General features: G+C 36.7%; 1 protein-coding gene across 4 annotated transcripts in view; it reads left to right on the top strand.

Annotated features, from left to right (window-relative positions):
- MACIR (macrophage immunometabolism regulator) overlaps positions 1 to 16,883 on the top strand; it is a 36,080-nt gene extending 19,197 nt beyond the window's left edge. For 2 of the 4 annotated variants that reach the window (XM_043978744.1, XM_043978746.1), the window contains exons 3-4: positions 4,157 to 4,341; positions 14,365 to 16,883. In XM_043978744.1, coding sequence (XP_043834679.1) covers positions 14,388 to 15,011 — 624 coding nt within the window. In that variant the 5' untranslated portion in view covers positions 4,157 to 4,341; positions 14,365 to 14,387 and the 3' untranslated portion in view covers positions 15,012 to 16,883. The remainder of the gene's footprint in view (positions 1 to 4,156; positions 4,342 to 14,364) is intronic. The other 2 variants (XM_043978743.1, XM_043978745.1) reach the window with 1 other exon arrangement.
- The last annotated feature ends 2,489 nt before the right edge of the window (positions 16,884 to 19,372 follow it).

The following is a 19,372-nucleotide window of genomic DNA, read 5'->3' as shown; positions in this document are numbered from 1 at the left end:
CTGTTGTGCTATAAGAAATGATGAGCTCAATGATCTTAGAAAAACATGGAAAGACTTTCCCAAAATAATGTAGTTAAATGAGAAGAACCAAGAGAACATTGTGTACAGTCATAGCAATACTGTTTTAAGAATGACTTTGAGCAAGTAAGTCATTTTGACTATTAAAAATACCCAAATTAACTATAAAGGACAAATGAAAAGAGATGCTGTCTCTGCATCTAGAGAAAGAACTGATAAATGGAAGTATGTGTAGAATAATTTTACATACACACATTTATATATATATATGTATATGTATATACATGTGTATATATATACACATACACCTATTTGTGTCTTATGGTAGCCGCCTTGGAGGGGGGAGGGAAGAAAAAAGGAAAAAAAGAAATTTACATGGTAACTTTATTACATTTATTACATATTACAACAGATTTGCAGTTTTGTGTGCAATCATCATTTTTTATTATACTGTATTATGGAAATGCTTGTTTTATTCCATAAATGAAAAAATTTTTAAAATGCAGGACTTGGACTTGATGACTTTTAAGGTTTTTTCTAGCTCCAAACCTCTGATCTTATGAATCTCTCTGTACACTTGTTTGCTGATCTAGTTGGATTTTTCTCTGCACCTGTCTTCCTAAGATCTATAGATCCAGCCCCATTTTCTCTCCTTAACCCTACGACCATAGTACCAGCTGCCCATTGGACATTTCAAATGGAATATCCTGAAAACCTCACAAACTCTAAAAGATGGAACTCATCTTCCCCCCCCCCCCCAAACTCTGTCCTCTTCCCAACTGCCTTATTTCTGTCAGAGCATCTACCATTCTTCTGTTCTACCAGGCTCATAAATCAATGTTATCCTTAACTCCTCTCCTTACATAGCCAGTCAGTTGTCAGTTCTTCTCACATGCTACCTCTCCTCATCATTTCATTCCTCATCATTGCAGTGGCCTCCTAATTGGTGTTTCTGCCACAATTCATCCTTTGTGCTATTGCTGCCAAAGTATTTTTCTTAGGTGCATGTCTGACTAGGTCACTTGCCTATTCAGTAAATTTCAATGGCTCCCAGTTGCCTCTAAGATCAAATAGGATCATAGGGTCATAGATTTAGAATTGGAAGAACCCCAGTGGTCATCTAGTACAACCTGTCATTTGAGAAACTGGAAAAGAGGTTGTTGCTGAAAGTCACAAAGGTACTTAGTAGTGCAACCAAGATTCAAATGTAAGTCTTCTGACTCCAAATCCATTACTTTCCCATTGCACAAATGCTTTTGGATCATGAACTTTGTATGGTTTTTAAAGCTTTTCACCACTGGGACTTAGCCTGTATTTCTACTTCCTCTCTTTCTGCACTCTACAGTGTAGCCAAACTTACCTTCTCTCCCATGTTTTCATGGGTCACTGCATGTCTCATCTCCATTCATTTGCATAGATCATCCTTCATGCTTGGAAGGCAGCTCCTCTCCTCTTCCTCAGAGTCTTTTTCTTCCTTTAAGGTATAGCTCCAGCATAACCTTCTACAGGAGTCCTGATATCCCCAACTGCTAGTGCCATCTCCCCCCCCCCCCCCAATTATCTTGTAAATTTGCTCCGTGTGTATTTCTGTATTTATATGTGCCTCCTCTGTTAGGATACAAGGCTCTTGGAAGTAGGGATTATTTAATTTCTTGTCTTTATATCCATCTTCAGCATCCATATTCTAGCATGATGCTGCTTGTTATATGCAGAGGTAGAATAAGGAAATGTATAAGAATAAACAGACAAACTGAGAAAGTATAACACCTTTGTGCATCTTAGCCATGAAAACATTACTGCATTTGAAACAGTATTGGAAATGATATTCTTAGAAGGATGACATCAGGTCGGTAAAATGTTAGCTTGTCCATTATGCTCTGTTTAAGAAGGTAGGGAGGTAGGTGATACATTTTATTTTTTTAAAAAAATTTTTGTGTGAGGCAATTAGGGTTAAGTGACTTGCCTAGGGTCACACAGCTAGTAAGTGTCAAGTGTTTGAGGACAGATTTGAACTCAGGTCCTCCTGACTCCAGGGCTAGTACTCTATCCACTACACCACCTAGTTGTCCCTATGATACATTTTAGAAACATTTCTATAAATGCTTAAAATTTAAAAAATGTTAAAATTTTTGAAGGGATCAAGTTTTAATTGTATTCTGAAGGACAAGCTACCAAAAGGAGCTTTGTGGTGTTGAAAAATCTTAGGTCTAAGAGTTAGTAAATCTTTAATCATTTCCAATTATGGCCAACTCTATATGACCACATTTTGGGGTTTTCTTAGCAAAGATACTGGAGTGGTTTGCCATTTCCTCCTCTCTCACTTCACAGATGAGGAAACTGAGGCAAATGGGGTTAAATGACTTGATTAGGGCCACACAACTAAGAAGTGTCTAAGGTCAGATTTGGACTCAGGAAGATGAATCTTCTTGATTCCAGGAATGGCACTCCATCCAGTGTGACGTCTTAGCTGCCCAGGAGTTAGCAAGTCTGAATTGTATTTCTGTTTCTATAACTAGCTAGCTAGGTGACCTTGAATAAATCATTGTACCTTCTTTGGGCTTGATTATCCCTTAAAGCTCTTTCCAGTCTGTCCATTCACTCCTGAGAGCCCGTGGGCCTGAGCACTCAATTGATTCTCAGCTAGGTGCTACCTTACAATAGATTTATTTTATTTTTTAAATTTAATTTTCAATTTTGAATCTTTTTTCTATTGCCTCTCCCCAACCAAGAAGGGAAGAAATATGATTGACAACCATTATACCTATGAAGTCATTCAAAATATTAAATAAATTTTATTTGAAAGGGCTTTTGATGACATCTTAGTGATCTGCTCTTTGTTTTTCTTGAATCTAGTATTTTGGGCTAAAAGTCAATATACACCTGCACCATGCTCTTTAAGTTCTGCCTACTTGAGATACATTTTTTACTTTCGGGGCAAAAGAAGAAGAATATATCCAAGCACATGAAACAATTAAAAAAAATTCTGGGGGGTAAATTCATTAACATGTATGATAGAAAAATGGGGATTATTGTTCCTATCAAAAAATATCTTGCAATAGGTGTAAAACATATTGATGATTTTCAGATCTGGTTAAAGCAGCTAGAGTTTTCACGCAGGATTTATTTTCAAAGCATGGCTGTTTGTGTCACAAACATAGGAAGCATGAGCATCTGTGACTGTGTACTGAGCTGTATACATTCCTCATGCATCCTGATCATTGCCTCTTGATTGTGCTTGGGCCTAACAGATAAGGTTCTACAAAACATTTGCTTCAGTTGGAACAATTTAAGTCGATTTAAGTAGAGATGCCATAATCTGAATGAAAATGTTTATTTGCATGCTCAGTCAACCCATCAACAAGTCTTTATAAAGGGGTTATTATGTGCCAGGCCTTGTGTGAAGCTTCGTCTATTGAGACTCTTCTTTTTGCCCTCCTGATGGAGGGAAAGTTGAAACTGTGGCAAGGGTGGTGATGGAGACTAGGTACCTGGTGCAGGGCATCTTAGAGAAAGTGCAGAGTCAGGTCTGGAGAGAAATGAGACTCACCTGGCCCCTGGGGTGCCTTCCTTAAATGGAGGTTCTAGGAGGAGCCATCTAATCATATACATATACATATGTGTGTATGTATACACACATGTCTTTATATATGTGTGTATATGTATGTGTATGAATACACACATATGTGTGTGTATGTATATATATATAGAGAGAGAGAGAGAGAGAGAGAGAGTTGTTGAGTCATTCATTTGTGTCTGACTCTTTGTGACCCACAGCACGCCAGGCCTTTCTGTCCTTTTCTATCTCTCAAAGTTTCTCCAAGTTCATGTTTATTGTTTCCATGACACCATCTATCCATCTGCCATTCCCTTTTTCTTTTGCCTTCGGTCTTTCCCAGTATTAGGGTTTTTTCCAATGATTCCCATCTTCTCATTATGTGGCCAAAGCATTTAAGCATCAGCTTCAGTATTTGACCTTCCAGTGAAGAGGCTGAATTGATAAGTGTTGATTGATTTGATCTCCACTGTCCAAGGGATTCTCAAAAGTCTTTTCTAGCACCACAATTTGAAAGCATAGATTCTGCATCTCTCAGTTTTCCTTCAGTTTCTCCTTTACCTTTTTCTTTCCTTCTTTCCTTAGATATTTGTAAAGCATCATCAGAGAGCCATTTTGTGTGCGCATGCGCGCACACACATACACACACAGAGTATATTATATAACTGGTGGAGGGTAGTTCCAATGTGAACTCCAGAGCTGGAGTGAACTTCCAGGAAGAAGCAGTGTCTTGATCCTTATAGAGAAAGTCTGGAGTAAATGAATTAGAGGTACCTTAAATTTTTCATTTATTTATTTGTTTGTCTTTATTATTTTTCCATTTACATGTAAAGATAATTTTTGAGTTCCAGATTTTTCTCCCACCCTCCCTTCCCTCTCCCTTCCCAAGGACAGCAAGCAATTTGATATAGGTTATACATTACAATCATGTTAAACATATTTCCACATTAGTCATGTTGTAAGAGAAGAATCAAAAAAAGGGCAAAAAGCAAGAAAGGATAAACAAGAACAGTAACAAAAAAGTAACAACAAAAGTGAAAGTAGTATGTTTCAAGCTGCATTCAGACTCCATGGGACTATACATTTTAAAAATTATTTTGTTTATCATAGCTTTAATTTCTCCCAATGTTCCTCTGCCTTGACTTTTTAAATATGGGTCAGACATGAAATTTGCTTTTTTGGATGAAACTATATTAAAATCTGTTGAAAAATGGAATTCACTTTTCCAGTTTAGATAGACTCTCTCCTGTTTTGTGGAGGTGAGGAGGTGGGGTGATGGTAGGGTTATGCTCTAATAATTTAATGTATTAAATTCTTCAAGAATAATGTATCACACTTACATCTAGAAATGACAGCAGAATTTAGGGCTTGAAAAAATGGATAAGGAGCTCTTTTTCTTTGTCTTGTCACCAGCTTGAGTTTTTATCTTTATTTGATATAAATTAATGAGATGTAGAGTGCTTTTCCTAGATCCTGGTAGTACCCCATTTTTAATAACACTCAAAATATTGTAGTTAAAGCTTTAGGCAAGTCTTTGAGTTGGTATCTACAAGTAGAGCTTATTATTAATCTTCTTATCTTCTTAGTGGCAGATATTCTATTATTAGACGACTTTTGTAGTAAGTTGATGGCCACACAAGAAAGCTAAGTGATGATGATGAAGATGACAACGACAACTAGCATTTATATAGAATTTTAAGGTTTGCAAAGAACTTTACATATATTATCTCACCGAGGTGGGTGTTAATATAATCCACATTTTACAGGTGGAGAAACACAAACTGACAGCTAGTAAGTATCTGAGACAAGATGTGAATTCAGGTCTTCCTGACTATAAATTATCCACTGTACTACCTACTTGCTATATGAAAACTCAAACATAAATTATATGTTATTAAAGCATATTTATTTGGACGAAATTTTAGGGTGCATTAAAATTATCTTGGTCTTAAATGGTCAGGAGCACAGCTACTAAGAGACCTTAGAGCACTTCCACTTTAGGTCACATTCACTCCTGTTCTTCTAGGTATCTCTGGCTTAGTACCTATTATTGATCCCTACTGTTCTACTTAATAGTTGGGACTTACATCTCCAAAATTCACAGCAGCTAGTAGTCTAAAGATGAGTCTTTGATCTTATATGTAGGAGAGAATTTCCTGAGGTTCCTGAGGTTAGAGATCAAAATTAGCGGTCATTGACTCTGGATCTACCAAAGGACCTTCCTTATTAGTCCAGGCTCAGGCTGGTGGTAGGAGGACTTTTAGCGTGGTGCTTCATGAACTTATGACTTTGTGTCAAAATCGTGGAGATGGACACAGATCAGATCAGACATAGGAATTTAAGGTCAGTGATGAATCAGGAGCCATTGTTGGTACATACAAAAAAAAAAAAAAGAGCATAAAGAGGGAGACAGATTCTTTGTTTTAACAGAAGGCTTTTTTTTTTCCTGTCTAAAATCATGCAAAAATAAAGCATTTGTGTATACTTGCTTTCATGGGAAAACTAGAATAATTAAAGGACCTTCTTGAAGGTTAGTATAGCTTGCTTTCCTCTTTTTGTTCAACCCTTATACCATCTTGTTATATAATTTTACTGTATTTTCCATGCACATGATACCGATGAATCCACTCTTCTGGGTTGTACATAGAAATGCATATTGTAATCTGGGAAATCGATATTCCTCATCTACTAGATCTTTCCTTTGTAGATGATGAATTCCTTGATGGATTAAAGATTACTTCCAAGAGGCCAGGCAGTGGTCTGGGATTTGCTGCACTTGGCACAATGTTATCCACAGACTGGATCCTCTGTAAGACTTCAGCATCAAAAGGGAATCCCTCTTTAGTTTCTTTGATGAGCATACCTCTCCCTGATATATGCCTTGTCTGATTTCGATCCAAGGGTTGTAAAAAAGGGTTATTTTTGTTATCTCTTTCAAGGAATCTTGAATGATTATCTTTCAATTAATTGTGAGATGGTAAAGATGTGATCCATTGTTGAAAATTATGAAAGCCAACTTTAAAGACTATTCTCAACTGCTGTAAATGATTCATATAAAGATTTTGTATGGATGGGTTTGTAGGCATATAGGTTGGTAGTTATTGATGTTCCCTTGGTCACCTTTCTTCTGTATTAATAAGGTGTGAGATTTTTTTCTCCCCAAACCTTTGATAGCTTTCCCTTCTCTAGTTATCTTGTATATCAGTTCCTCACTCTGACTGCTTTTCCTGTTTTCTCTTTTGTGCTTTTTCTACTTCCTCTATAAATACAGTGAGTATTGTGCTATTAGAGTTCCAGTGTGGTGCTTTCACTGCTCTTGATGGAGAAAGCAGTTACAACAATCTTTACAGTTCTTTTCTGTTTTTCTTGTGTGTTGCCCTGTCTCCATTTTTATCCTTAAGTGCCCTTTAGATATCTTGCCAAGACTTCTTTAAATTAATCTCATTCTCCTTTGCTTCTTTCTGATTTACAAAACAATTCTGCTTATAAATGTCCATCATTTTTCTGTAAGATTATACAAATAAGTTTATATTGTAACCTAGTGTTGCCATTGGCAGCTGCCTCTCTTGTTTTGGCAAGTATGTCTGATGTTTGCTGACTAATGTTCTTTCTCACCTGTTTTCGTCTCTGCTGTAGCAATTTATTTACACTGGCTAAATATCTGTATAAAATTATTACAGTCATTGTTGATGTCATTTCATTCTGTTGTCCATTTATCATTTTTGAATGTCAATTACTTGTTTAAATAGTTCAGGGTTAAGTTGTTTTATACATCATATTTTTATTGTTATTATTCATTTTTGTATCTTACTACTTCTTATGTTAGGTCTGATAAGTCAGTATTCTGACTATGCAGAGACCAGTAACGATATAACTCCTGTACCAATAGCATGTCTTTTTCTGTCTGTTAAATTTGATGATCATATCTAGAAACTATTAATTCTTTTTTTGAAGAAAGTGTTCATGCTAATATGAAAGGTGTGAGTATTCTGTGTAATCTATAAGACTTTGGCCTCTTTTTTGCCTTTTTTCCTGAACCATGCTTTCCCATATGTTTCTCCCTATCATTACCTTTTCCTTACTTTTGCATCAGTCACTAAGTATCAGTGTTGATTCAGTTTGGAGAGTCTCATCAAGTTCTTTGTGACTTTTTCCACTACATCATCTTTTGCAACTAATGTAGATGCGTGAGCTGCAATTATTTTCCTGGTGTTTTTCTGTTTTTTTTTGTGGGGTTTTTTTGGTTTTGGTTTTGGTTTTTTTGCAAACACCCTTCTTTCTTATTACTATATGTGATGACCAAGTCTCTCCCTACTACTTGTTTTTTGTTACCTTTGGGTATATGATAAAATCCATTCCATCAGCTCTTTTCTTTGCCTCTTCACGATCATCTTTCCATTTAACTGCAATTTCCTTTTATCTTCTTACATTTATAGCGGGAATTGCTATAGGTTGACAAGATTGATGCGATTTTAGCTCTCTCAAGCCATATGTTCATTCATTGGTTAGTGGACAAGGATCTCACATTCAAAATGCAAGTAATTAAATTGAAGTTTATTGATGATCTAAAAGTGTGATTCTTAGTGCCTTCTGTTTCCTTTCTTGCTCTTGAAGAAGTGGAAGGGGGGTGGGGCATGCAGGATTGAAGCCCATATAAAGTTTGTCTTTGTTTTATGGTTGCTTTGGCCAAAAAAATTCATAATCTGTCCAGCCTAGTGGGGAGGGATGTACCTTTCTTTAGTTAGCTAAGTTGATCATTGGAAAATAGACTTGGTCTGTTTCTGAGACCACACTCAAAGCCTTTCTGGTATGGTGGAACTTGCCTATAGCTTGTGCCATCCTGGCAGAGCCTTCAAGATCCCCAAATCAGCTGTTTTGTGAACAATCACAACACCAAACTATTAGAGCAAGCATCACTCCCAAGGAACCCCCTATTCTAACGGGCAAGACAATAAGGGCATATCTGATTATATACAGAATAAATATAAAGTGGAGGACACTTCAGGGAGCAGAAAAGTCTTCATGTAGAAGGTGATATTTGAGCTTCAGGAAGGGGTATATTCCAGTCATGAGGAATAACTAGTGCAAAAGGCACAGTGTATGAGGAACAACAGAGTGAAGAACAGTTTGGTTGGATCGCATGCAAGGTGCTGGAGGGAAGTCATGTCCTGTGAAGCTCAAAATATAGGTTGTATCTAGGTTAGGAGGTGCTTTAAAAGCTAATCAGGGGGCAGCTAGGTGGCGCAGTGCATAGAACACCGGCCGTGGAATCAGGAGGACCTGAGTTCAAATCCAGCCTCAGACACATGACACTTAGCTGTGTGACCCTGGGCAAGTCACTTAACCCCAATTGCCTCACAAAAAAAAAAAAAGCTAATCAGATGATTTCCTCATGGTAGCACTCATTTCTAATTCTTCAGAATCTGTTGTGCTCTCTAACATGTAGCTACATACCATCATCAGAAATACATTGGTATTAAGTAGATGAGTATTTGTGTCATTGAGAAGTTTGGAAGCCAAGCCTGTTGGCAATTGCCTACCATACTGCACCAGAGTAAGTACAGTGGTGTCAATTGGTTTCACAGAGAAACTATTGGAGAGAAAGCAAGCACAAGGATTCTGACTTCATGCATCATGTCTCAGATCCATTGTGTGACATCTATTCTTCTCCCTTGGAGAGAGGCACAAACAAGTCAGTGCCAGCTGGGTATTTCCATTTGAATGTCCTTAGGTGTAATTGACTCAAAACAATGGAGTCATCTTTGACTTTTTCTCTCTTCTCTCATTTCAGTTACCAAGTCCTATAGAATTTTTTTTTCTGTTCTCGACCATAAGTACCTTATTTCTCCCCAAACCTTTGATAGCTTTTTCTTCTTCAGTTATCTTGTATACCAGTTCCTCACTCTGACTGCTTTTCCTGTTTTCTCTTTTGTGCTTTTTCTACTTCCTCTATAATTACAGTGGGTACTGTGCTATTAGGATAATTCTAGTAGCTTCTTAATTGGGTTCCCTGCTTATATTATCTTTTCCACAAATCTAGACTGTATATTCCAATCAGGTTAAACTTTCTCTAATTTTAAAATACTCTTATCAGGTCTCTTTCCTGTCCATAAAACCCTTAGGGGTTCCCCATGACAGTAAGATAAAGGCTGGATTCCTTAACCTGGCATTCAAGGGTCTTCATATTCATGTCCTGGCTTAGCTTTTCAATATAATTTCCTTTTACTCTTCCTACATTTCAGTCAAACTATTTGACTCATTTTCCCCCAATATTCCTTGTTTTTCTACTTCTGTATTTTTGCAGTGCCTTTGCCCCAAGTGCTCTCTCCGCTTTACACCTAGCTGATATAAGTCATCATTCTTAAAGATCCAGTTTAAAATCTTTTCCTCCATAATGCTTTTCTCCATAAACTCCCACATCATCCTGAAATGATCTCTTCCTCCTCTGAGCTCCCAAACACTCATTGTTTATACCATTCAATTTGCAGTTAATCGTATACTGCTTTGTGACATCTATTGTTGTTACGAACTGTTATTTAAGTTTTCTATTTTCATTTAACTTCTCATGTATTTGTTTTGTTTCCTCAACTAGATTTTTACTTCCTTCAAAGCACAAACTATATTTTATACTTCATTATCTCTCACCACCTAACTCAGGAGCCATTACTCAAAAACTACTCATTTTGAAATTTTACTTTTCTTCTCAGTCTCATTTAGAACTTTAAAAATGGATACTAAAATATGCAAGTATATAAATAATATGGTAAAATAGTTCAACTTGAGATTTGGTTATGGGTATGAAAAATGTCTAGTTGAGTTAAAATTTGCTTTTATTTTATGTCTATGCCCCAGTTCTTAAAAAAGTTATTTGAGGAAGTTTTGAAAGGTTAAAACTAGATTTAATTTTAAGGGAATGTATCTTAATCAGTTGGACTCTGAATTACTTGTCACATAAGAACTGTCATTTAATGCCCTGTAAGTCTTGTGGCCTGACTTGCCTTCTTTGCTTGTAAGTTCTTGGTTCTACAATAGAAGCTTACCGATTGGGGCTATTTAGCCCTGAACAGATTGTCTTTATAGTCAAACTCATACTTGAATAGGACTGTCATTCAATATTAACTTAAAAACTCCTTGGGGAGGTGGGGTGAGTAGGGACCATAACTTTCCTAGCAACCTGTTTTGTTTTTAAGCATTGTTTTGAAGATTCCTTTTATTAAATCAGAATCCTTGTTTCTGCAGCTTCTACCCATTGTTGGTCTGGTGCCAAGTGTGATAAACCTAATCCACCTTCCATGTGACACTTTCAAATAGTTGAAGATACCTCCCGTGTTCCCTCTAAAGCTTCTCTTCTCCAGTTAAGCAGTCTTCATTCCCCAACCAGTCTTTATATGGCATGGTCTCTTAGCTCCCTCAGACTCCATCTCAGTTCTCATCTTCTGGATCACATCCATGTTCTTAAAACGTGGTACCCAGTTGAACCTAACACTCCCTATGAATTCTGACTAAGGCTTATGGAGTGGGATAATGACCTTTCCCATTGTGGGCATGCTACTTATTTTAATGGAGAATTAATTGCATTTGCTTTTTTGGGTGGGGGCGGGGATGTCATGTTGCTCTGTTGACTTATACTTGTACTAAAACTCCCCAGGATATTCTTTCTTTTCTGTTTTTTTTTTTTTTTTGGTGGTTCTTCTACTTGTCTGGTTGTTCCTTCTTGGTCTCATTTGCTGGTTCATCCATCTCACACTGCAAATTGTTTGAGTGTTTCCCAAGGTTTGTACTGGACCCTCTTCTCTCTATATAATCTTTTCCTTGGTAATCCCATCAGCCATAATGAGTTTAACTATAATCTTTCCACAGATGACTCCCATTTCTGTTTGTCTGTCTGTCTTCAGGCCCATTCTCCCCTCTGAGCTTACATCACCAGTTGCTTATTACCCATTTCAAGTTCCATCTTGAATTCAACATATATAAACCTTCCTCTTCAAAGCCTCCCTATTTCTGTTGAAGATACTGTAGTCTCTCTGGTCTCAAATTTGTAATCTTAGCAATAACCTGAACTCTTTTCCCTCACTCCCACATATCCAGTCCGTTGCCTGATCTTGCTATTTTTATATTTGCTTCATTCCTCACATTTGACTTTTCCCTCTCCACTCACAGAGCTACCACTTTGGTTCAGGTCTTTATCATCTCTTATGTAGATTATTGTAACAGTCCCCTAATTTTCACCCTGCCTCAGGTATCTCATTGCTCCAGTCCATACTACACTTAAGGATGCTTAAGAAATTTTCCTTAAGCTTAGATCTGACCCTGTGCTTTCCCTACTCAGCAAACTCCTCTAGGATAAAATATAAGTTCCTGTTTACCTTTTAAAGGTCTATGTCTTTCTAGGCACATTGGATATCACTCCCCCTTCAGCACTCTTTGAACCAAGCAAACTGACCTTCTCTATCCCACACACTTGATTTCTGATTCCTGTGCAAAATGAAAATGAAAATGAAAACATTAGCCTTCCCATATGCCTGTAATCCCCTCCCTTCTTATTTCCATCTCATAGCTCAAGCACCATCTTCTATATCAAAGCTTCTTAAACTGTGGGTTGTGACCCCATATGGAGTCATGTGGCTAAATGTAGGGGGGTCGCGAAAAGTTTGGCAACAGTAAAACATGAATACCTCTTTTATATACATATAAACTTGGGGGTCACATGAAAATTTCTCAGGCACAACAGGGTCTTGAAAGGAAAAAGTTTGAGAAGCCCTGGACTAAATGGAACTTAAGCCTTTCAAGAACACATTTATTATGTGTAGTGACAATCAGTTCCTTGCAAAAAGCTGCAAGATAAATACTGGTTTTATTTGCATAAATCATTGGTTATATAGAAAAAGGGCTTTTGTAGATTTATGTATGTCTGTGGTTTGGGAAAGGAGTTAAGTGTTGTAGAACTAAATTTAAAGAGTAAATTGATGGTAATTATTTTTCTCCTTAAAAGCACAGCTAGAAATTATCTGCCTCAGATCCTTTTTGGACACGGATGGGTTATTCTTGCCAAATAAATAATTAACTGGAAATGATGGTTGATGTCAATAGCTGGATCTGTATTTTAAACAGATGCATAAAAAGAAAAATAAATTCTAAGTAATTAAAAATCCAGTGATGGTTTAGGAGAACGTAATCAAATAACATTGCTTTCTCCTTATGACAAAACTGTAGGGACCAATTTTTAATTGGGGAATGTTATCTAGGCAGCTCGCCGCAATATTGGGGCAAGGAAGGAGACCGGCAGTCTCCCTCAAAACAGAGCAGATTTATTTAACAAGAACGAACTTAAAAAAAACACATACAGGATCAGTAGGATCAAGGGAAAGGAAATAAAATGGGGAAAAGGGAAATTATATGACCTGAACAACACTACCGCCCAGGAATCGGCTGAGAATACACAGCAGTGTCCTGTCGCCTTCCAGCTTCAAGCTAGAATGGCAGAAAACCTCCCTTCTTCCCAGCAGACCCCAGGCTGGCCGCTCTGACAGTCACATGACTGCCCTCACTAGACTTCCAATCATTGTAATTTTGCCAGGCCCATGCAGGTGTCGGTGAGTGGTGATGTTGTGAGGTGCCAGCGCCATGGCAATGGCTACAACCAGTGGGTGGAGCACTGTGCAGTTTGTGGAGCCCCAGGCTTGTGCCTGTGCTGAGGTTTTTTTTTAATTCTAGCCAAAAGATGGGGCCATAAAAACCTCAAATAACAATGAATTCTTTACAAAGCAGAGGGGGTCACTTTTTGGGCAGAATGTTGTATATGTTGTAGGATGTGGTGGTGTTGTTTAGAGAAAGAGAGAGAGAGAGAGATTTTTACCTCCAGAAATGACTGTAATGCTAGGACAAGGCACCCATAAAATATTTTTTAAAAAATAAGGTTCTTCAGAATATAAAATGATATGTTTTCAAGGAATACAGTTTGATACCTTACTGAAATTTTGTTTTGTTACGTTTTAATTTAGAGCAGTTAGGTGTTGCAGTGAATAGAGCATCAGGCCTAGAGTGTGGAAGACCAGAGTTCAAATTCAACCCCACTTACAAGCTATGTGATCCTGGACAAATCACATCACCTCTGTTTGCCTCAGTATGCTCATCTGTAAAATGAGGATAATAATAGCACCTACTTCTTAAGGTTGTTGTGAGGATCAAAAGCATTTAGCACAGTGTCTGGCACATAAGTTTTTTGTTGTTGTTGTTGTTGTTTCTGTGGGGCAGTGAGGGTTTAGTGACGTCCCTAGGGTCACACAGCTAGTTTGTGTCAAGTGTCTGGGGATGGATTTGAACTTAGGTCCTCCTGAATCCAGGGCCAGTGCTTTATCTACTGCGCCACCTAGCTGCCCTGGCACATAGTTTTATATAAATGTTAGCTAGTAGTAGTAGTAGTAAGTGCTAGATAAATGTTAGCTATTATTGCTAATAATTTGCTGAATGTTGAATGCTACACTGAGAACTCTGCTTCTGTGAATTCTTAAAGAGGCATATTTCCTTTTTTGTTGTGCTTCAGAACTAAATATTTTGGAAGCATTTCAGACCTTAGTTTCACTTGACTGATAAGTTCTTGAAGGCAGAAATGTAGTAGCAATTTTATAGCTGCTTTGAGATGTTTTATGAAATGAAAGATGGAATCTGTCAGAAGAATATTGACCATTTCTGTTGAGTGTTATTTCAGGCTTCCTAAGCCTCCCAGAATGATCCAGCTTAGCTAAAAATTTCACATGCTCTATTTTTCTAATCTGTGTCTGTTTTATTTATAGGGGTGTGCAGGCTGGTACTTAAAATGGAAGTAGACATTAATGGAGACTCCAGAACTACCCTATCTACCCTTCCTTTACCTGTGTCAGAAGTGAGTTCCCCAGGAAGAGCCGAAACAGAAAAGCCTCGCTGCTCTAGCACTCCCTGCTCACCAATGAGACGGACCGTTTCAGGTTATCAGATCCTTCATATGGATTCTAACTACTTGGTTGGCTTCACAACTGGTGAGGAGCTCTTAAAGTTAGCCCAAAAGTGCTCAGGAGGTGAAGAGAATAAGGGGGAATCCGTGCCTACCTTGCGCTCCAAACAGCTTGAAACAGGACTCGCACGTTCTTCTCGTTTATACAAAACCAGGAGTAGGTACTACCAGCCATATGAAATCCCTGCTGTTAATGGAAGGAGGCGAAGACGAATGCCCAGCTCAGGAGATAAGTGCACTAAGGCTATACCTTATGAACCTTACAAGGCTCTTCATGGTCCTTTACCTCTCTGTCTTCTCAAAGGTAAAAGGGCTCATTCAAAATCACTGGACTACCTCAATCTAGATAAAATGAACATCAAGGAACCTGCTGACACTGAAGTGCTGCAGTATCAACTTCAACATCTGACCCTCCGAGGGGACCGTATGTTTGCTAGGAACAACACATGAATTACAAGTCTTAGGGGGAGGGTAAACCAATTCTGGGTTGGTTTCACTTGGCTGCAAAAATCCATTCTTGTACTGTAGAAATGAATCTCCAACATCATAGGAGGTCATATCAGCTAAGTGTTCTTGGAACGACAACAATGATAACAACAAAATTTGAATAAAATGTTCAATATGGAAGCAAAATTACAGGTATTTTGGGGAAGAGTTATTCAGAATAAACGATCTCCAGGAAAATCAGAGTGACTTTAATTGGTAGGCGTTACTTTGGATAACTATTTAGGTAGCAAAAAGAGACTTCAATAGATAAATATAAAGTCTTTATGATGATTTGACATGCAGCTTGGAAATGGGATCTGCCTAGTTGTTGCTGACTTGGTATGACATACTGGAAATTTATATCAGATAAGTACTCAATTACTTGTTAATTTCTTTCTGTATTTTACTATGATATATAGATATATATGTATGGTAATGATATGTTTTTGAAATTTGAGAACTGAATATTGCTGTATTGGACCACTTTTTATTTTTAAAAATTCAGTTTAAATGTTTTATAACTGATTTTGCACTGGAAAAAAATAACATTTCAGATGGACAAGAAAATCTCTGTTCACTTGATTCAGTAATGTTATTGAACAATTTTTTAAAATTTCCTCTTGGAAATTTATTGATCTTCCCTACTGTTGTAAAATATTTCTTTAAAGTATATCTTAATAAAATTAAATTTGAGATACAAAATATTTATTTTACCATTTATGAGGGTAGACTTCTCCAGGAAGTTTACGGTATGAGGTTTCATAAGTTGAATAGTTCTTTTAACTTAAAAATTCTGAATTGAAATTCACCTGAAACATCATGAGAATCTGGTTTGGGTTTTTTTGTTTTTGATTGTGGATTATAGTTATAATACTGACTGCATCTGAATCTTCAGTGAGTGAAACTTTTAGAAATGAAGTCATAATTTCTATTACTGAATATTTAAATTAATATTGAAGTGATATCTTTCAGCATGGCATTAAATCATTTCAGTTTTAGCTGTGCATAGCACAGAACATTTTTATTGAAAACCTAGCTTCTAAGATTAGTTTGAAGGCATAAAATGCTTCTGCAGTCTTAATGGGTTAATCCTGGATTAGCTAACAATTTATGTCAAATGCACTGGTTCAATTTGTGGCTGAAGAAATAATGTCCAAACATTAATAACGAATACTATTCGAACTGGGCTTGAATATATTTTGAAAATGTATGTAACTTAACCTTTTTGTAAAAGTTCCTGTTTCTTTTTTGGGGGGGCAGTCTCTTAAAGGTGCAATTTATCACTGAAGTGGCATTTCTGGCAGCATTTAATATTTTATTTTGGAAGGCTAGTGAATGATTTCAGGGTTAGGAACCTTATTTATGAAATAGGGACATCTTTTAATTGATGAATTGGCCATTCCTGGTGCAAATTGCAGCTGTTCTTTAACCAGACTGGATAGAAAGCTCGGGAGCCCGAGCATGTGATAAAAAACATTAGGAATGTTTTTCACTCATTTTTATTATACCTCCACTGTAGTAAGCTACAGTAAAGAGCCTTGGAATAGTTTGCCTACATCCTGCTGATTTGATCAGTTGTTTTGCTGGAAATATTTTTCAGCTTTTGTACATTTTCAAGTAAATTGCACCTTTTTAAACTTACTGCATTAAAGAATAATCTCCAAGATAAACTATATATCTATACAGTCATTAGTTTGACAAGAAATAGAATACTGTCAGATGCCAAAGAGAGGTGGGGTTTTATGTTTAATGATTAAACAACCATTATTTATTGATGACTTACCCTATGGAACTGTATTGTTTCTGGTTATGAAATAAAGGGATGATGCAAATATATGCATTGTTGTGTAGTATTTTAAATGTGGGTTGTCAGAAATAGAGATTATATCACAAAGAAATTCTCATTTTTGATGCCTGTTTAAAAAAATTGATACCTGTTATATTTTCAATATACATTACACCTATTACAAAACAAATCCTCATTGCTGTTAAGCCTATTGGTACCTACACTTCCCCCTATTTGCCTTATTACAATCTATAATTATATTTTACTAAATATATATATGCACATATACATATATGTATATAATTTGGTATGTGTGTGTGTGTATCATGATGTCCACAAATTGCTGAGTTCCCTGAATTACATGTTTGTCTGATTTCTTCTAAACCTAAAATCAGAATCTCTATGCCTGTGTAGTTAGTATTCTTGTGATACTTTCCAGATGTTTTAATGTATTCCTTATAGTTATATATAATGAATAATAATGATAATGGGGACCTTTCCTGGAAGGCAAAGGCATTGGGACACAGCGGATAGAGCATGAGTCTTGTAGTCAGGGGGATCTAGGTTCTAGTACTACTTTTGGCACATGCTAGTTTTGTAACCTCAAGAAGGTCATTTAACTTCTCAGAGTCCCAGACAACACTCTGAAATATTGCTGCCATTGTACTGAGAGGTATGTAGTTTACTTACCAAAAATTCTCTCTACCATTGTTTCTTTTTTCTTTCTTTCTTTCTTTTTTTTTTGGCGGGACAATGGGGATTAAGTGACTTGCCTAGGGTCACACAGCTAGTAAGTGTCAAGTGTCTGAGGCTGGATTTGAACTCAGGTATTCCTGAATCCAGGACTGGTACTTTATCTACTGCACCATCTAGCTGCCCCCATTGTTACTTAAAATGTGGTCCCCAAGACGTTTTGGGAAAGGGATCTTCAAGGTCAAAAGTACTGTTATAGTAATACTAAGATGTTTTATTTTCTAATGCAGTTAATATCAGTAGATATAACCCATATAAACAAAACTCTTTAGTGAGTCGTCAGTAATTTTTAAGAATGTAAAAGTGTCCTGAGAGCCAAAAGTTTGAGAACTACTCTACAACAGAATTATAACTGTACACACAAAAAGTTAGCATAATCAAAGGATAAAACAACTTGAATAACAAAATAAATTCCTTTTGGCCTTGAATTCTAGAGACCTTTATTTTATTTTATTTTATTTATTTATTTTTGGTGAGGCAATTGGGGTTAAATGACTTGCCCAGGGTCACACAGCTAGTAAGTGTTAAGTGTCTGAGGCCGGATTTGAACTCAGGTCCTCCTGAATCCAGGGACAGTGCTCTATCCAACTGTGCCACCTAGCTGCCCCCTTTATTTTTAATAATTAAAAAAATTTACCTAGGTAAACATAAAAACAATTTTTAACATTTTTATTCTTTTAAGGTTTGAATTCTAAATTCTATCTCTCCCTACTATCCACCCTCCCTGAGATGATATGCAATTTCATGTAGGTTATACATGTAAAACATTTCCATATTGGTGATTTTGTACAATAAGACTTGAGGGAGGGAGAGAGAGAGAGAGACAGAGAGAGATGCTTCAGTAAGTACTCAGACAACATTAGTTTCTCTGGATGTGGATAGCATTTTCCATCATGAGTTGTTTGGGATTGTCTTAGATCATTGTATTGCTGAGAATAGTGAAGTCATTCACAATTCTTCATTGTACAATATTAATGTTACTGTGTACAATGTTCTCCTGATTCTGCTCACTTCACTTTGCATCAGTTCATGTAAGTCTTTCAAGGTTTTTCTGAAGTCAACCTGCTTTATCATTTCTTAAAGCACAATAATATTCCATTACAATCATATAACCACAACTTGTCCAGCCATTCCCTAAGTGATGGGTATCCCCTTCAATTTCCAATTCTTAGCTACCACAAAAAGAGCTGGTAAAGTTTTGGGTTTTTTTTGTATAAATAGTTTCTTCCCACCCCCCCCCCCCTTTTTAAAAATTTCTCTGGAATATACACCTAGTAGTGGTATTGATGAATCAAAGGGTATACACAGTTTTATGGCCCTTTGGGTACATTTCCATATTGTTGTCCACAATGGTTGGATCAGTTTATAACTACCAACAATATATTAGTGTCCTAGTTTTCCCTCATCCCCGCCAACATTTATCAATGTCATTTTTTATCATATTAGCCTATCTGATAGGTATAAAGTGGTACCTCAAAATTGTTTTAATTTGTATTTCTCTAATCAATAGTGATTAAGAGCATTTTAAAATATGATTATGGATAGCTTTGATTACTTTGTCTGAAAACTGCCTCTTTATATCTCTTGATCATTTATCAATGGAGGAATGACTTGTATTCTTGAAATTTGACTCAGTTCTTTAAATAGTTTAGTAATGAGGCCTTTGTCAGAGATGCTTGCTGCAAAATTTTTCCTCCAGTTTTCTGCTTTCCTTCTAATTCTTGTTGTACTGGTTCTGTTTGTGCAGACCCTTTTTAATTTAATGTAATCAAAATAATCCATTTTA

Source organism: Dromiciops gliroides, chromosome 1, assembly GCF_019393635.1.
Source record: "Dromiciops gliroides isolate mDroGli1 chromosome 1, mDroGli1.pri, whole genome shotgun sequence".
Taxonomy (NCBI): Eukaryota; Metazoa; Chordata; class Mammalia; order Microbiotheria; family Microbiotheriidae; genus Dromiciops; species Dromiciops gliroides.
Note: the sequence above shows the minus strand (reverse complement) of the source record. Positions and strands in the feature narration are given on the sequence as shown.